The sequence below is a fragment of the Pleurodeles waltl genome, chromosome 11 (genome assembly GCF_031143425.1).
Source record: "Pleurodeles waltl isolate 20211129_DDA chromosome 11, aPleWal1.hap1.20221129, whole genome shotgun sequence".
In the NCBI taxonomy this organism is placed as follows: Eukaryota; Metazoa; Chordata; class Amphibia; order Caudata; family Salamandridae; genus Pleurodeles; species Pleurodeles waltl.
This window is the reverse complement of record NC_090450.1, coordinates 903,169,964-903,190,117: the sequence shown is the minus strand read 5'-3', so window position 1 is coordinate 903,190,117 and position 20,154 is coordinate 903,169,964. Positions and strand designations below refer to the sequence as shown.

The following is a 20,154-nucleotide window of genomic DNA, read 5'->3' as shown; positions in this document are numbered from 1 at the left end:
TTAATAACTTGATAATGGCCCAGTCTCTAGGGATGTGATGTAGGGGTGCCTTCAGTTGTTTTAAAGTCTGTGTGCATTTTTGATTGAACCAACCATGTCTTGTGCCCCATTTTTCACCAGTCGTACCAAAAGGGTTCAAGGGCCACCATAATCTGCTCAAAAACCAGCACTAATACAAGCAGGAGTCAATTATCTTTCTCTCTGGCTACACACAAAATTTCTGCAGTGTCTGAATTTACCAATTGATATAATGCAGGAGATTCCTGCCTTCTGGTGATCCTTTGCAGCCCTTTTAGATTCATGTGGTATCTGTGCTATTCATGGATTTCATCTTTTTATAGCAGGATGACCTTACTCACCCACTACCCCACTTTTATTCTGTATGTGAGGCAGATGGAATCATTTTGATGCCTTCTCCATGTGTGATCCTCAGCAGCTCTATGGATACTAATGCACACCATACTTTATACACAGACCCAAATTTAGGAAGGGCCTAGTGCCACCTAGGGCCACATTGGGGTCATTTATTTTACGCTAATGTGGTGTTAGGTTTGAAAAAATGCCACACAAAATTTACAAAGTGGTTTAAACACTTGCGCCACATTATGCCTGTACCAGGAGGCCCAGAAAAATGGCACAGTGGAATCGATGAGATTCCACTGTACCATTTTTCTCACCATTTTTAACGCCTGCTCAGGGCTGGTGTTAACTTGAGGCACACCATTGTTTATAATGGGCCTATATGTACTTTGCAGGATTAGCACCAACATTTTTGGCTCCAAGCATGCAAAGTACCACAATAGCGTCAGAAGTTATGACGCTATTGATCCTAACATCCGTCATGGTGTGCTGTATCATTAATATGGTGCACACATGGGGGTGTTAGAGGGCCCCAACGGGGAGCAAGAAATGTGGCACTCATGTAATGAAGCACCACATTTCTTAAATCTGGGCCATAGTCTTTTAGGTAACCCCAGTGAAACCAGAAGTGTGCCCACTCTAAGCCAATGAGACCACTGGCTCGTCTCTTCCATAACTAGAAGAGACTGCATATTCCTGCTACTCAGCACAGGTTATTTCCACCCTAGGTGCCCCCCACGCACATCTTTCTTAAAATAACCCATCCTATAGGTGCTAGGTGACAATTCACTATCACCAGGAAACGTGATTAAGTATATTAAGTACAGGGCACATTGGCTATAACTGAGAGTGGAGATGGGGTGTGCAGGGACAGGTTTTCACTCATTCCTTACTTGTTGGCAAGGTACAGTGTCCAGGACAGGGCGCAAAAGGCAACCCCTGTCCTACATAAGGAGGTGCAGATACCACATTGTAGTGCAATTTCACTTCAAAAACATTTTCCAATTGAATCACTTAGAGAACATAGTGGTCTAGGGATTATTGTGTGTGAAAAGGTTGGCCTGTGTCAATGAGAGACCCATAGCCAAACATGCCAGTTTAGCCAACAGCATGCTGGGACTCATAGTTTCTATTATAAGTCTGAGTATTTTAATGTATACATGCACACTGCGATTGATTCAAAAGTCAAGACACTCATAAAGGCCTTACACATTACAACTGGTGTTTGTTTATAAGTGTGTAAGTAGGTGCCGCAGCTACAGTGGAAGGTAGGGGTGAGGTTTGAGAGAGCCCACGGCATCCCAGTTATGTCTCTTTTTGTACCAAACCTGAGGGAAGAAAGGCCTATTTCTCGTACTTGCATTTGGGTCCCTAGCACCCTTGCTGTGCCACTGAGCATGTGCATTGCATGCAATGGATTTCCAATTGCAAAACTTTTTTTTAAGAATGTGGGCACAGCTGACATGGAGAAAGGATTAGTAAAAAATGTTACACTTTGTGAAAGCAGGTCGCCTCTGCAGTTCTGTCAGCCTCTTCAGATACTCAGAAATAGGTCTCATTCCCACAGCTGACCTTGTCTCATTAAAAAAAATCCTATCACAGGAATCAAGTAGAAGGTTTACTAGAGCGAAGACTGCCTTGGGAATGCATCCGAGAACTACTGATATCTTGGCAGTTTGATGCACACACTGAAAATAACTGGCAGAATTAGCTTTCAGACTCTCAAGGCCATGTTCCCAAAGATATTTAAATGTGTAACCTGACGTTACACCTGCGACTGCCATGATTTATGTATGCAAGTTTGCGCTTTGTATTAAAAAACCGTCAATTTACAATTGTCTATCCACTCATATATTATTACCCCAGCATAACATAATATTATGTCTGCAGTAAATTTGCTAATCCCCTAAACTAGTCAGAAAGCTCTGTTTGCCTGACTAATGCAGTTTAATGCAGTGATGTGGACTCCAACATTAAAATGTGTTACTTTAACCCCTGATGTATGGTACTTAGCAGGGTTGGTTGGTTAACTTGCAGATCAAATGTCATGCTGATGTCCTCACAATATACCAATAAACAACAAAACCAAAAAGCCAATTCTATGTCAGGACCGGAGGCTCAGATTATGCTTCTCTTTCTATGCTTTAATCAGTCCAGAAGCCAATCAAAGAAGATGATATACAAAACAAAACATACCCCATACTTCAATTAATATCACGTGACAACCATAGAGAAGAGACTGTAAATAAACACCAAACACTAGTGTCCTTCCTCTTTCTTTGCTGCTTCCACAGCCAGTTAAGTGTCTTTCACTTGTCTTTTTAATATTTCCTTGTAACGCTTGTTAATTGTTGGCGCTCGCGTTCCGCTGTGCTTTTTTCCTATTTACTTGGTGAAGTGGGAGCGGACTGCGAGGCATTTGCCCGCAGTCCTATTTTCAGTCCCTCTGGACTTGGAGCACACGCATGCTCGCGTGCGCACTCTTTCACCTGTTTTACCGCTTGTTTCTATTACGGTGGTTTTTACAGGTCGGACGATCCCGCACTTCTGTTCTCCCTGACAACGAGGACTCTGCCCTTCTGCTTTGGCTTTCCTTTGGCCCATACTTGCGTGCTTTCAGGGTTGTAAAATTCACATAGGCATTGCCTAGAGTGCTGCAGGCTGCTTCCTCCATGTTTTATTGTGTAATTTCCTCAAGCCTACTGGGGTCTTGCACTCCCCTTGACCGTAGCCTTTGACTACCATAGAATCTACAGTCCTTCGGACTCATGTACAGTGATTATGGCTCACTCATATGCATATGATGAGGATGAATATTTGGGGGGTGACGCCCCCTCTTTTGAAGAGAACCTGGTTGGGGCCCTTGACACCAGCGCGCAGCTCTCCATTAACAAAGCCTTAGCGAAGGCTCTTTGTGCCCTCGCTCATCATTTTGAGAGTTTTGCACGTCATAAAAGTTGGCTTCCCCCCCCTCTCGCCATCCGAAGACGCACAAGCTGGGCAGCCCTCTACCTCTAAAGGAAAATCAAAAAACAAAAAATGGGCCCATTCAGAGATATTTGATAGGCTTTGTGCATCCATACAAAAGGAGCATGGCTATAGTTCTTCTCAACAGCATGAAGGACATGGGACTGATCAGTCATCAGACCATTCTTCCTCCAATCCTACTTCGGACGCTGACTCGGATGCAGGCCACAGGGACCGCCCCGGCCCAAGCAAACGTAAAAAGTCAGATAAGTCCAAGAGCCCTGTGTCCAAGGTCCCTCGAGTCTTAACGTTTAATCCAGAGGACATTGTCCATCCTCGTTCTTCAAGTTGGACTCCACCCCTAAGTTGGCAACGTACATTCAGGAACACATCAGGGCAGGTTTTGACAAAGAAGTGAGAGCCAGACTTTAGGCAGAGTGCTCTAGACCAGACCTGTATGAAAAGGTCACAGATACCCCAGATATCGACCCCAGGATGGTCACGTTTATGAAGAAATGGGCTAAAGACCATAAGAAGGGCCTAGATCGTGCTTGGAAGTCCTGCCAAGAAAAATTACTTGATCTCTTGGGCCCTCTCGCTAAGATTCTAGAACTGGCCTTCCCGGCTAAAGAACCTAACACTCTGATCGATCCAGATGTTTTAGTGGGTTGGGCTCAGAGAGCTATCTGCCACCGGGGTAATGCCAACGTGGCAATCTCTACAGGGAGACTCTTTTTCGGAGGACCGGACGTATGCGGGGTCGCTTGTCAGGCCGTCTGTACTACCAAGGCCTCAGACGTGAGTCCTTTGGCCGTGGACGTGGCTATAACAGAGGTCAACCAGCATATTCAACTTTCTACCTCTCTCGCCCCCGCGGAGGTCTGTCTAGATTCCCAAAAAACTACTACAAAGGACAGCAGGGTGTTGCCCAAGACTCCCCCAATGCAGGTGAGACTTATTCCTCATTCAGAGCTTATTCTTGGGGGCAGAGTTCAGCTATTTCTGACGGAATGGCAAAAATTGACCAGAGATTCATGGGTGTTGGAGACCATTCAGGGTTTGAAACTAGAATTTTATCAATCCCCTCACCAACAGTCCCTCCCCCCTTCCCCATTTTTCACTTCACGACCAAGAGGTCATAAGCTTAGAGGTTCAAGCTCTCCTCCAAAAAGGAGCTATTTGTCAGTCCTCCCCTCATCCCAAGGGTTTTATCAGCCCCATCTTTCTCGTAGACAAGAAAGGAGGGGGTTCAAGGTTAGTTCTAAACCTCAAAGACTTCAATGCCTGGATAGTCTACAGGCATTTTAAAAATGGAGGGAATTCATCTTCTGAGAGATATCCTTCAGGAAGGAGATTGGTTGGTCCGCTTGGACCTAAATGACGCATATCTGAGCATTCCAATTTTTCCCCCTCATCGCTGTTTTCTTCAATTCTTTTGGCTAGGCCAATGCTTCGCGTTCCAGGTCCTTCCCTTTGGGATTTCATCCGCTCCTTGGTGATTTCCCAAGGTGATGAGACCGGTAGAGTCTCTTCGCGCCTGATGGGTGCGACTGATCGTGTATCTCGACGATCTGATCCTCATGGCCCATGACCCCTTAGTCCTTCGCAATCACCTGGCATGGACGATCCACATTCTCCAGTGCCTGGGTTTCTTGATCAGACAACCCAAATCTTGTCTCCTTCCGTCCCAACTGATAGACTTCTTGGGTTTCCGGATAGACTCTGTGAAAGCACAGTTGATTCTTCCTCCACAGAAGGTATGCAACATAAAGAAGGAATTACGCCTTCTTCTGTCCAAATGGTGTCCTTGAGGAACCTAGCCCGGATGGTGGGACTTTTATCGTCCTCAATCCAAGCTATCTTCTCGGGTCCCCTACATTACAGAGCTCTCCAATGGCTCGAGATATCTCACCTTCAGAAGGGCCTATCATATTCGGACATGGTGCCCCTCTCCGTAGAGGCCCGGGCAGAGATAGCCTGGTGGCTAGACCACATGGAGGCCTGGAATGGCTGAGCGATATTCGGCAACTCCCCAAATGTTATTCTGGAATCAGATGCCAGCAGGTGGGGCCTGGGAGCCCCAGAGGAGGAGCTTCAACTACACATTAATTGCCTGGAGCTGCTGGCTGGTTTGTATGCGATCCGGAGCTTGTCGCCCCTGGGGTCGGATTGTTGCATCCTGTTGAGGATGGACAATATCTCAGCAGTCAGGAATGTGAACAAGCTGGGTGGTACTAAATCTCAGACCCTGGCTCGGATTGCCAAGGAGTTCTGGCAATTTTGCCTTCAACATCGTATTTCGGTGATTGCAGAATACCTTCCGGGGGTGAACAATGCAGTAGCGAACTGGAACAACAGGTTTCGTCGGGATGGCATCGATGGGAGGCTCCACCCGCAAATGTTTTATTAGCTCAACCGGTGCTGGGGTCCCTTCTCGATGGATCTGTTCGCCTCGAGACTGAACCATCAGCTTCCTCTTTTCTTCAGCTGGAGACCGTATCTGGAAGCGATTGCCACGGATGTCTTCTTTCAGGACTGGTCCCTTCTTCGGGGGTATGCATTTCCCCTTTCAGCATGATTCCGCGAGTCCTGGCGCAGGTTCGCCATCAGAAAGCAGAGATTGCTTTAGTGACTCTGCTTTGGAGGGCTCAAGCCTGGTTCCCTCTAGCTCTGGAGTTGTTATGCGACTTTCCCCTTCTAATTCCCCTTCAGTACAATCTATTGCTAGATCCCCTGGGAAACCCTCATCCCTTAATTGTGACAGGCAAATTACGTCAGGTAGCATGGAGAATTTCCAGCAACAATGGCTCCTGTCGGGCATTTCTGCACAAGCTTCACTCTACATCCACCAGGCTTGGTCCTCTAGCACACACAAACGATATGCTTCTGCTTGGAGGTGATGGGTTAATTGGTGTGCGGAACGGGATTCTGATCCCTTTGGTGCTGATGTCAATCTAATAGTTAACTTGTTGGCATCCCTAACGGCTTCTGGTTTGGCCTACAGATCTGTAAATAATTATAGGTCGTCAATTTCTGCCGGGCACGTTCCTGTCTCGAATAAGCCGGTTGGCGAACACTTTGTGGTTTGTAAACTAATGAGAGGTATTCGATTGTCTAAACCTCCCCAACCTCATTACTCGTCTCTTTGGGACGTTAATGTTGTGTTATCCTTTCTTTCCTCTTGGCCAGATAATAGGTTCTTGTCACGTAAACAGCTGTCAGCCAAACTCACCTTGTTGTGCCTCATTTCTTGCAAGAGTGTCAGATGTTAGAGCTCTGGATTTGTACTAAATGTGTACTAACTATAAGGTGTCCCAAGAGTAAAAGGGATGGAAATTGCATTCTAAATGTCTGGGCGAAAGTGCTAACAAATATGATTCTACACTTTATTGATCTTCCTGTATTATGATTGCATAGATGGCAAAATTGTAGAAGAGGATAGTGAGAGAATTGAAAAAAATAATCGGGATAATGTATTTTCCTCATTGTCTTCTATTGACGCATAGGCAATTTCAGACGAGATCTTATTTTTTGCTTAAAAAATGGCAAGTCTCCCGCCTGAATAGGTCTATTGGCATGTATATGATTGGGTGGGATCTTTGGGTGTTTCTAAATTCACAACAAATCGTATAAGCAATATAATATTTTATCCTAGAAATGAGCTTCACCCATAGGGTGTTGAGTTCATCTGCGCTTGATCATTAGAAGGCAACACTCTGTCGGTCCAAACTCTAATTTGAACTATGTACTGAGCAGCATTAAACTCTGTTCTGATATTTCATAATTTACATGAACGTTTTACACGGTACTCTTTTATTCGTTTGAACCAACTGCGTAACTCCCATGTGACTCCGTATTTATTACGTGTTAGCCACTATGAATGGGTGACACATAACGTGACCACTTAACTCTGCTGCATTGATTTTTAATGAGGGAACTGATCATATGCTCCTGTTACACAGCAAGAGGGTTTCCTATTCCAAGATGGCCGCCACGGCCTTGACGTCTTGCTTAAGATCGCGCGCGTCACTAATCAGCCCTTTAAAGATGGCCGCGTCTGTGGTCTACAATTATCGAGGCGGACGAGGTAACGGAAGGGTCTACAACGTAGCAATAAGTTGCAGAGTCGAACGCAAAGATAACGGGTAAAACGTACTTTAAAAAATGAAAGATGTCTTAAAAATATTTTTTGCCAAAATAAAACAGTTACAAAATGTGCTGTACGAGTTTTTTTTTTAAATAAAAGTCTCCCCTTTGAAATGAGTGTATTTAGTAGCTGACAACTGAAACCTTCAGCCCACACAACTATGATACATCACGGTTTAACTACGAAATTATTTTTCTTTGAAATGAAAGCAAACCAGCTAATAGCAGACACTTTCTTTCAAACTGGTCCTCTGTGTCGGAACTCGCTCGCTATTCTCCTTTGTTGTCTCTCTTCGCAGACCCCGCGCCCTGTTCTCGGCGGTGATGAAGGGCCCCGCTTTGGGGTCCTCTCGCAGCACGTGTCCCATTTCTAGCTGGCCTTCTAGGTGCCTGCTTATATTATGACATAACCTCCTTCTGAGTGACAGGGAGCTCCCGGGCTCTGTCAGGGTCAGGGCCCCGTTCTGGGTTTTATCTTCGCAGTGTTCGCCCTGTATCTTCCCGTTTTTACTTTCTGTCTCACAGACCGCTGGCTTGTCGCCTCTCCCCTGCGGGATGTGGCGCGGACACCTCACCCGTGCGTTGTGCCGGGGATGTGTAGTTCAGTGGTGACAGCCGGGTTTCTGCTGGTGGATTTGCTCATCCATGAACCCGCAGCACCCCAGTCTTCGGCGGAGGTGTCCCTTGGCACCAGCCGAGTTTATTGTAGCTCGGTGCAGTCCCCACCTTCCAAGGCTGGGGCTCCTCCGCCCCCAGCGCTACCCCTTCACTCCCGCTGTTCCCTCCCCCGTTCCTCTGAGTGTACACGGTGACGCCAGAGTAGGACGCTTCCCACTTTCTTCTTCACTATCCCTGACTCCTCCGTGTCAGGGCACAGCTCTTCTCGTGTATGGGCTCTGTTAGCCACCAGCCACCTCTGGCTGCTCGGGTCTTACCAGGCGCTTCTGGAGGGAGAGCGGAGCATGTCTCAAGAAAACGATATGGACAGGATGATGATCAAGGTAAGAGGCTTGGGAGGACCCAGCCTGGTTGGTACACTAACCCTGGGAGTAATTAGCTCACTCCTGGGGACTCCCCGGCAGTGGTGAAGCCCAAACTAGGTTTTTACGAGTCAGCGATGTGCCCTCCCCCTTGGGGGGTATCGGCGGTGGGTATACTGCGGAGGTGCAGTATACATTGGCAGATTGAGAGTGGGAGTCAAAGATCGTTGCACTATTCTTGGCGGCTCTGGTGGGTTCCTCTCTGTAGTGGAACCCGGGATGACATTAGAGGGTAACCGACTAGTTGTGGATCCCCTATTTTTGGGATAGCAGCAGTGGACACACTGGCGTGGAGTGCAGTGGTGGGCTCCTACGAGAGACACATAAGCGTGGCCGTGCTTGCAACAAGGCAGACGAAGCGGATGGCCATTCTTATTGCTTGGTTGAGAGGCAGTGTTGGGCAAGACTGCTACGGGCATTGGTAAGGGGCTGCTGGGCACATTAGGATCAAGAGGGGTGGCGGTGGCTGGGGTACGCTACGCCAACTGACACAACGTGAGTCGGCTGTTGAGTGTTCTCGGTGAGAGTTTGAACGAGATAATTGCGGAACACCTGGCAGTTGTTGCGGTAAAGCTCGCGGTCTGCATTGAACCGACTGGGTTTTGTAGGTCCGTCTGTATTTAGAGCAGTGACATGCTTAAGCTTTCTATCGGCTGCATTTAACAAGCGAAATTGCAGGTTATTGTTGAGTGATATAAATCTCTGGAATGTGCCAAAAGAGTTAGAAATATGTCCAGAGAACCTAGAACTTGAAAAGTGGTGTTGCTATTTCTTTTGCAGTTTAAGACCGATAGCCTGTGTGTGTGTATATGTATACACACGCACACATGTAAATAGCTTTTGTCTTAATGCATGGTGTAAAGAAGTTGGTTTGTCACATATTCCATCTACCCTGTGCCAGTTAGTTCGCTTCTGGCACCAGTATGTGTAGTACGTTTGCGCCTGTTTTAACTTTGTATTGTCTGTTTTGCATAAGATTATTAAAAAAACAAAACCTAGGTTTGGACAAAAAAGAAAAAGGTGATTGGCCATAAAGAAACGTGCAAGCCAACCTCTCCTGTGTTATCTAGTTCTCAAGATGTCTATTTTATGAGAATAGTACGTTTTCTTTTAGAACCTTATTGACTTCTGTGGCATATGGTCAGATTTGCTGTTTGTTTTAGAGGCAGTTTCCATGTATTTATTGAAGGAAACCTGTTTTTCCGCTTCCACTAAAGACTCCATATTGTCAAGCTTGTAACCAGTATATTTAAAGAATTAAAAATGATTTTCAACAAGTGTATATGACGTAACGGGTAATAAAACTGACTTGGTGAGTTAGTATTGCTGCTGACATGGCACCCAGATTCAACCCAGTGACCACTTTACATTGATTGCTGCGTAGGTGGTGAAATACCTGCTTATCTGGATCCATTGTGATTCCCACAGAGAGTTGGTAGCCAATGAAGTGTTTTCACAATTTCGCAGCAATTGTGAAAATAAAAAGCAAACGCTGTAAAAAAAACAAAAAAAAACAAACAAACCCCTTTTTGGTAGATCAATTATAACTTTATCTCCGTGAGGGTATTGTGCTGTAATGGTGTCTTAAGGGAGTGTGCTGATGCCATGAAACACGGCAACCAAGCTCGGGTGCTTTACAGACGTCAGCAGAATACCCCTGATACATTTAATAACCTTGTTTTAGAATGACCATCTGGTGCCTTGTGTACTGAGCAGATATTATCCCTTGCAGTTAATGCACACAACTATGCTATTATGAAGAGACCAAATCAGTTTTAATTTTTATTTGTTTTCATTAAATGTGTCTATGCATGTGTATGTTAATTATATTTTTGTGTACACTTGTGTCAATGTAATGTTAAGGTTTCACAGTCAAATCTCAGTAGAAGCAAAAGGCCACTTTTTTGAAGAACAATGCAATAATGACCATTGTAGCTTTGCTGATGAGCTTGCATATGACATCATACAGGGCATCTTCTGTGACTCCACACTCTCTAAGGGCAACCTATGACTCAAGTTAAGACAAGACGATTAATTTCTGAGTGTTTTGATTTCCTGCGCAGCACTATATAGGGCTGCCCTCTCTCACCCTTGATTTTTGCCCTGGCCTTGGAACCTTTGGCCTGTGCGTTGCGTCTGAGGGCCCGTCATTGGGGAATTGAGTCACAGGACGCTCAACACATGATTTTCTTACATGTCGATGATGCCCTCATCTATTGTTGCAACATCACTCCCAGGTTTAATGCCTCTACTGGATGACTTTGGGGTGGTATTGTTGTGTAGCTATTTTAGCTATAGCTCCATGCACGTTTATTATAAATGTTCTTTATCTCCGATGATGTTCTTTAAGAAATAATTTATTGGCAAGATGAATTAACAGCCTCCAGCCACAACCGGTAGCAAGCCTTTCTCCTCACAGCTGTCAACTGTCACAGCAACGGTTATAGAATGCTGGTAGGAACCAACTGGGAAGACAAGGGGAAAATGGGGAGGAATGGAATGTTACACTTGGATCCCTATAGGCAGGTGGGTACAAAATGAAAGGAAGGGGGAAATAGAGAATGTACATTTTATACAAAACATTACTTATGATAAATTACAACACTTCTCCTTCCCATAAAAGACTTTCATAGAATGTTTGAAAGTAATACCCTGTTGGGAAATCAAGTGAGCATGTAATCTTTGTGCCAGACAGGAACTGCACGAGCCCTAGCTCTGCGATTATTCCCATCATATTTCAATACATCCTTTGGCTTACCATCTATACCTGAATACTTCTGAGATGGACAATGGGGTGTTAATCTATCCATGCTCCACATTCTGCCATCCTCTAATGTTACTACATTTTTCTTCACATCTGTTATTTTTATAGGTTTGGAGAATTTAGATTCACACCCTTGGCGATTGTCTGGTAGTTTAACCATTACCCGATCGCCAACATTCCATCTTCCTAACTTGGAACCATGCTTTCGGTCATATCTTTTCTTGTTCCCTTCCTGATGTGTTTTGACTTGATTCTTCATTTTATCTCTATGAACCCATTTAGGCTCTCCTCCACCCAGCCAGTTGGGGGTCAATTTGGTGCCTGGTAACCTCCGTTTGAGCGCTAAAAAGTGTGATACCTTGGTAACTGAATTAGGGGTTGTGTGATAGGACCAAATCATTTTCTGAAGTGCTTTATCAGGAGGACTCCTTGATATGTGTGGGTTTGTATACACTCTTTGATCATACGGTTAACGCGTTCCACCAAACCCTTTGCTCTAGGGCAATACAATGCTGTTTTGTGATGTAAGATAGACAACCTTTGTAAGAACTCACGCATTTCCTCAGAAGTGAATTGGACACCGTTGTCTGTTACTATAGTGCTAGGCACACCTTCTGTCATGAATGTATCGGTTAAGAAATTCACTAGAGATTGGGTTGTGATGCTGCTAACTACTCTGTTGGTGATCCAATGAGAGTGATAGTCCACCAGTACTAACATAAATTTACCAGCCCACATGGAAAGTTTTAATGGACCAATAATGTCGAGACCCAGTTTAACCCACGGTTTGGATGGCACACTCACGGGGGATAGTGGTGCGCACCTGGTATTCTTGCTTTTGTCACTCATGGCACAAGTCAAACAATCCCTGACTTTATTTTCCACAATGCGGTCCATGCTCGGGAACCAGTACGTGGCCCTGACTTTAGCCCTGGTTAAGCTTCTACCTAAGTGACCTTCATGGGCCAAATCCATAATCCTATCCCACAAGCCCTTAGGTGGTACTATCCTTTCCCCTCTCATGACTTTGTCGTCAACAATACTTAATTCTTGTCTCACAGCCCAAAAATGTTTTAGATCCTGATCTAGGCCATTAGACTTTGGGGATCATCCTTGGACTATCCTTACCTTCACATTTAATAGAGTAAGGTCGTTTTGCATGCAAGTGTTCCATTCCTCCCTTGTAATACTAGGGATATCGATCATTAATACAGGCTCTTCAGATTTATTTGCATTTTCCTCCTCCTGTACGCATGGTAGCCTGGATAGACAATCCGCTACAGAGTTTTTTTATACCAGGAACATATTCGATTTTGAAATTGTAACCTTCAATACCTATGAGCCATTTAGCCCAGGTACATGCAAGTGCTTCACGCTCTACTGTGGAGTAATTACATTCCGTATCTTTTAATGCTCTGGAAGCAAACGCTATGATTTTTTCCTCGCCTTCCACCATTTGAGTTAGGGATGCTCCAATTCCTTTCCCACTGGCGTCAGTAGTTAGGATGGTTTTACGTCTGGTGTAAAAATTTCCCAAGGAAGGGGCACTAACAATGGCTTTTTTGATAGATTCAAAGGCTTCATGGCATTCCCCGTCCCATTTGAAATGAGTACCTTTTTTTAAGAGGGCTCCTAATGGTGCAGCAATATCTGACAAAATTCTTGATGAATTTAGTCATGTATTCAACTAACCCTAAAAAGGATTTTAATTCCTCCTTATTTGTTAGAGGAGGAGCATCTTTTACAGCGTTGACTAAACCAATTTTAGGCTTAATTCCATGTTTGGAAATCGTATGTCCTAGGTAATCTACTGATTGGACTCCCAACTGGCATTTGTCTTTTCTTATGGTTAGACCTGCTTTTTTGAGTGCTGACAGAACTTCCCTTAATGAGTTGTCATGATTAGTTGTAGAATTGCCATACATAAGTATGTCATCTTGGAAGCATCAAACATTCTTTATCCCCTCCAAATTTTTTTACATGACTGTCTGGAACACTGCAGCTGCTGAAGCAAGACCGAATGGCATTCTGCACTACCTGTACGCTCCGAATGGAGTTATAAATGAGGTTAAGGATTTGGAATCTTCGTGTAATTCTGTTTGGTGGTATGCTGAGGAGAGATCAATTACGCTAAAATGGTTTGCCTCTCCAATTACGCTGATCATTTCATTTATTCTGGGCAGAGGAAATCTATCCACCCAAATATTTGCATTGAGATCTCTTAAGTCGACACAGAGACGAAGACCCCTCCCTCCAGACTTTTGGGTGACTACAATTGGAGCGAGCCATAAAGAACTTTCTATAGGTTCTATTATTTTCTGCTTGACCAGTTTATCCAATTCCTCTTGTAAAGGGTCACACATTAAATGGGGAATTGGTCTTACCTTATGTATTACTGGTACTGCGTTGTTTTTTAGTTTGATTTTATGTTGGAAATTTTTGAGATGGCCTAAATCATCATTAAGTACTTCAGAGAACTCTTCACATAGTTTCTCATACCGCCTTGAGTTCTCTCTTCCTTCCAAAATTGATAACACAGGTTCTTGGCTGTTAGGATCAAGTTTGATTCCTAAAGCTTTTTGGTGAGCCCAACCTAATAAATTAGATCCTTTTTTTGTTAGATAGATCTTTCCTGCAGTGGAACGGTCCTTAAAGGTTATATTCATATTCACCATTCCTACTATTGGTATGGGATCCTTGTTGTACCCCCCAGGTTCTACATCAGGTTGTAGGATAACATACGTTATGTCCTTAAATATTTCTTGAAAATTGTTGTAATCGATCAACGTGTAGGGAGAGCATGAGTCAGCATACATTTTGAACAATACTCCATCCAACACTACGTCACAAGTGGGATAACTACTCCCAGTAGTAGATACTTCACTCACCACTTGGAAAACATATTTGTTAGTACATTCCCCCACATCTCCCACAACATGTACACTTTTTCTTTCATCTTTTAGGTTTTTACATAGTCTAGCATGATGCCCTCTCTTATTGCATTTCCTATAGACTACGGAACGTGCAGGACAATTGATATTGTTGGCTAAATGATTAAAATTTCCACATCGAAAACATTTTTATTTGTCTTGTCTCTCTTTTTCAAATGTCTTTTTATTGAGAGAGTTTGGAATTTTCTTCCTTTCTCCTGTGTCTTGTACGTCTTTGCCTGGGTGATCTTTCACTAAGTGGATAGTGTCTGAATTGTTGTTTTGTTTCATTTCTCTAATGCACTCTTCTGTGTGTTCTATACTTTTAGCTATTTCTATTGCTTCCTATAAGTCTGGATTTCCTGCTAATAGTTTTTCTTGAATCTTGTGGTTGTTCGTGCAATGAACTAGCTGGTCTCTAATTAAGGAATCACACAATGGGCCAAAGTCACACATACTAGCCAAACCTCTTAACACAGCAATGTAACTAGAAATTTTCTCTGTTTTTACTTGTATTCTACAAAATAACTTGTGCCTTTCTAATACAATGTTTATTCTTTGACCAAAATGTTTCTCTAATTTGTTGAAAGTTTTATAGTAAACATCTGCTTCGCTATCTGCATCTTCATCCTCACTTTCAGGATCTGGCAGATTCTCATAAACTTTTCTCCCTTGAATACCTAAGTTGTGAAGTAATATGTGTTGTTTCCTTAAGGGAGCGAATTTTTCTCCTCCTATTGCAATCAGATATGAGATGAATATTTTCTCCCATTCCTTCCAGGGTATGGTTGGTTCCCCTGCTTCATCCAAAAAGGGTGGGGGTTGAGACATATTTGCGCTGCCATGTATAAAGTAAACAGATAACAATATACTCACAGAAAATAATTAGTATCACTGGCATATATTCGTAAATGTTTAAAGTTCATTGGTTACCTCAGCAATAGAAAGACATATAAAATCATCTATAATATGTTACTATAACAATGGAGGGGTTAATTGTTGAGCTGTGCCCTCAGCTGACATATACTTTTTTTTTTAAATGGGAGGGAATAGACAGAGTAAACTTATGCATAAACAAATGCAATTAATAACTACTATAACTTGTTAAAATAAGCTGTGCCGATCAGCGTGACAGGCTTCTTGTGAAGTTGGTAGAAGATGCTAATGAAGGAGCTTTTCCCATCAGCGTGGAGATACAGAATATCAAGCCAGCTCAGATATAAAATATTGAGGCTGTGTCATTAGCCTCACTGTGCAATAGAGCAAATATGCAAAACAAAAACTGTGTCTGCCAGTGAATGTACATGAGATTCAGATTTGCTCAGGAAGGTTTAACAGCTGTGCCCATCAGCGTGAAGATTATGTGCTGGCTCTCGATAGTACTAAATCAAAGATGGCGCTATATTGTGTTAGTGTTTCCTTAAGGTGTGTGCTCTAGTCTTCACTCTCTAGTTTCCTGCAGGAGGGGCCAGCTTTCCTTGTCCCATCCCTCCAATCAGACTTATGAAGAAAAAGACTTCAGTTGTGATGTAAGATTCCAAAAACTGAAGGGATTCCAGTCAGAAGGTGAGGTAAAAGAAGGATTTCTTTCTAGAAATGCAATTGGTGATAACATTGACAGGCTATTTTAAAGCTGTACCTGTAAGCATGCAGAAGGAAAGATTCTTGGATCGGTTTACAAGTTTTACAAGAGCCTTTTTCCTTTAATTAAATGTTGAGAGGCAACAATTCAAATCGTTCGTTTCTGTTTGTCTGTGCTCCCAGAGTTGAGCTGAATACAATTCTGTTTATAATCTTGAAAATCGGTTGAGAAATGCAGGGTGTATCAGTAGTTCATTTCAGCCTTGAAAGACACATTTATCAGCTGAGCCTGTCAGATCTGATGATAGTGCAAGGTTAATAAGGTTTCCTGGTTGTTGCCAGCAAAGGGCTATACATTTTTCTTAATTGCTGCTCTGACAGGTTGAATTTGAAAAAAGTACAGAGGAAATTCTGAACTTAAATATAAACTTGCCGGTAGAAGGTATTAATTGTCATGTTGTACTCAAAATACTTAGCTAAACCCCTTGAATGGTTCGGTTTAGGTGTTCAAGTGTTTATGCTGAGAGTATATTTTATAATAATAACCTGCGTTAGACAGCGTGGCAGATTAAATGTAGAAACAGACAGTACTTTCTCAAATTATTTCCAGACTGAAAGTTCTGCTCACCTCAGGGAAATTATTCTCGATCTCCTGTTTGTTTTTTTCCAGAATCCGTCTGTGACAAGAGTGGCTATAAGTTGTAGGGGAGGAGGCTGTGACTGCTGTCCCCCACCAGCAATTAGTCGCCAGTATTATAAATGTTCCTTATCTCCGATGATGTTCTTTAAGAAATAACTTATTGGCAAGATGAATTAACAACAGCCTCCAGCCACAACCGGTAGCAAGCATTTCTCATCACAGCTGTCAACTGTCACAGCAACGGTTATAGAATGCTGGTAGGAACCAACTGGGAAGACAAGGGGAAAATGGGGAGGAATGGAATGTTACACTTGGATCCCTATGGGCAGGTGGGTACACAATGAAAGGAAGGGGGGAATAGAGAATGTACAATTTATACAAAACATTACTTATGATAAATTACAACAACTTTATTTTAACACACTAGGCCAAGCCGCTGTGCACTCTAACCTAGATATTTTTTTTTCGGCTTTTGTTACAATAGCCATTTTTACGGTCTTGTTTTATTTTCTGTTTATCTATCTTGTTTTTGCCTAGGCCAGCACTCTGTTCTCAAACAAGACATTCTTGCTCATTCTGTGCTTCTTCCAAAGCTACAGCACAGTACATGGCCGGTGAACGTGGTGGAAGTTTAGTCTCCAACATTCGTAGAAAACACACATCCTTACGTAGGGACATTTCTCAGAACATCAGCTGTGTTGTTATATAACACTTCCTTGTCACTTACATGTTAAAGGGAGATTCCAGCCAGAGAACCACGACTGTATGCTCATTGCCGAATGCTTCACTACTGATGCTAACGCAGACCGCATGCCTTTGCTCAGGTATGGGGGATGATGTCTTTCCAGGGAAACCAGAAGGGCAGAATTAGAGCTTAACATGATGTGCTCTATCATAGCCTAGGTGGAAGTTAGTCTATTGACCATAGTGACAATATGATAGCGTTATTTCTATACTTCACTCTCCTCGTCACAATTTTAATACTGTTATGTTGTGTCGTCCTGGTTATTGCAACTCACGCTTTGCTATCTAAGATTCAGTCATTTTATTAAAATCATTTAAAAAACACATACTGCCTTTTTTTATCATTTATATATGAGACTAAGGTAACTGAGAGAAACGGATGAGACCTGAGTGACCACGGCTTCCCTGAGAAACCAACTATGTCATGCACTCAGCTGCCCAGTCATCCCTGCCCTTGGGTAGAGATGAGGCACTGCTAGTTAGCTGGAGCAAAACCCGGATTGGAGCGACAGGTGTCAGCTGCAGTGGGTCAGACTTGGTCTCCCACGCCGCGAGCGATTCTGCAGCTCAAAATCCAGTAGTCTCATTAGAATAATGAGAGCCTACGTGACAGTATAAGGCCTTAGGGGGAACTTGTCCAGGTCATGCCTGTTCCCTCTTTGCCATATTCTGGAATGCGAGGGGGGGGGGAACTACCCCTCTCTAGTCTTTCCTGACAATTTGACATGTTTGAACACCGGGGCATACAGATTTTTCATTCAGATTGTGACCTCATGAAGGGATATGTGAGCAGAGCGATGAACCCCCATCTGGGGCTCCTTACTGTCCTGGGTGTCACTGCCTCTCTTTCCCGCTATCCTGGTGGTGATTTCTAAGATGCTCATACTCCCACTATTGCAGTACTTTTTTGTAGCTCTGCCTGTTTCGCTTCCCATGCGCTTTTTCGCAGATCTAAATAAGGTGCTGGTAGAAATGAATTGCGAGGGACAGATGTCTGGTTGCACTCGCCAAACTTTGCAGGGAAGGGGCCTTGAGATTAATGTGGCAGCTCAGTTACATTGGTTGGCTTCGGCCCTATGTCCATATCGGACAGAGGTTGGGTGTCCCCCAGGTGCATTACATGCCTCTACAGCAGGTTGTCTTCCCCTGGGTTGAGGGTAATAACCGGAGTTCACACACAGGTAATAGAAGATATGTTTATTTCAAGTGTGACCCGGAGGGATGCTCTCAGCAACTGCGAGCTCCTCCGTTCCAAGCCCCCACCGTGTATTAGAATCCTCACACGATATTCTACAGCGCGAGGCTGTATCATTATAACCTGAAATGAAGAAAATTACGCATCCCCTTCTCTCACTAGGTTACAATGGCCTAGAACAGCATTGATACTGTGGAGAAGAAGAATTCTTTATTACCTCACAAAGTCCTCCAATTTCTTGCGCAACCTTGACATTGACCTGTTTCGCAAACTCACTCCATAGCCACCATCCTCCGTGACCAATGATTTGGTCTTAACTTCAGTAAATGTTTTCTGCCTAATGCATTCCAGAACCTTTACAACTTTACTGCGATTCCACGTATTCCCATCACTTAACAACAGGGGATATTTGTAAACCATTACCACTTCCAACGGCTCTGAAAATGTGGACTCGCACTTATTGATTTTCCCCCCTTTCACCACACAAACTTTATTGCCAACCATGTAATCACCTTCCACATCATCTTTCACTTCTTTCTTCCTTTCCACACCCTTGGAGAACAATCCCTATACTTCCTTCCTCTCATAATCTCAAAAGGAGATTTACCAGCTATACTGTGGGAAATCGTACGGTATGACCAAATCAGATCCCTTACTGCTTTATGCCAATTTATACCATTACTCACTGCCACTTGCAGACCATCCTTCAGGGTTCTGTTCCACCTCTCAACTAGTCCATTGCTCTGGGGATAATAAACTGACGCTCTTATATGTTCAATGTCCTAACTTTTCAAAAAGTCAATCATAACATTGCACAAATTGCACTCCATTGTGAGACACAATTGCTTCAGGTACACCTTCAGAATCAAACAAATCTATTAAAAACTCTACCACAGTTACTGCGCTAACATTCTCAACAAACTTTACAACAGGCCACCAAGAAAAATAATCCACCACCACCAAAGCATACTTAGACATCTTCCCTAAAACATAAAATGGACCCATGACATCGATGGCAATTTTTTTCCAAGGTCCATCCGGCTTATCTGACTGTATGGGAGAGTTTTTCACCACTTTCTGAAACCTGTCACTCCAAGCACATAAAATACATTCCCTGATACGATGTTCCATCTCTATCTCTGCCAGGCCACCAGTACTCAGATCTAATGCGCCTCTTAGTCGCACTCATGCCCAAATGGCCCGCAAGCTTCAACACTCGCTCACGCAATACAACAGGAGCAATCAATTGTTTCCCTCTCATTATCGCACTCCGTTCTATAAACAATTCCATACTAACATGATGGAAACATTCTGGTTCCATGGAAGCATCACCTCTTGCCAGCCAACCATTCTGCACATATCTTATAACCTCTTGCAAAACAGCATCTCTTTGCGTTTCCTTTACCCATTCATAATGATGGATCCTACCATCTGTTATACTTTTACTTCCATGACCACAACAGCTATAGGCTCTTCAGGATCTACATGTTCTTCCACTTCACTCTTAACGGGCAATCTAGACAAAGAGTCTGCCAACACATTTGTGTTCACTGGTACATACTCCAATACATAGTTGTATTCGAACATTCTCGTCACCCAGCGAGCTATCCTTGGTGTGGCCCTACCAGCACCTTTAGTTGAAAATACATCAATTAAGGGTCGGTCATCCATTTATAAAACAAGTCATTCCCCACACATACTTCCTAAAGTAGTTCACGCCCCACCAACACGCAAGAGCATCCTTTTCAATAGTGGAGTAGTTCTTCTCAGCTTCTCCCAAAGGTTTG

General features: G+C 43.5%; 1 protein-coding gene across 5 annotated transcripts in view; it reads left to right on the top strand.

Annotated features, from left to right (window-relative positions):
* The first annotated feature begins 7,852 nt into the window (after nt 1–7,852).
* The window catches only part of MAPKAPK5 (MAPK activated protein kinase 5), a 333,373-nt gene continuing 321,071 nt past the window's right edge, over nt 7,853–20,154 (top strand). Inside the window, exon 1 of one of the 5 annotated variants that reach the window (XM_069214824.1) lies at nt 7,853–8,474. In XM_069214824.1, the coding sequence (XP_069070925.1) occupies nt 8,436–8,474 (39 nt within the window). In that variant the 5' untranslated portion in view covers nt 7,853–8,435. Of the gene's footprint in view, nt 8,475–8,796; nt 8,935–20,154 lie in introns of those variants that run through there. The other 4 variants (XM_069214827.1, XM_069214826.1, XM_069214825.1 and 1 more) reach the window with 4 other exon arrangements.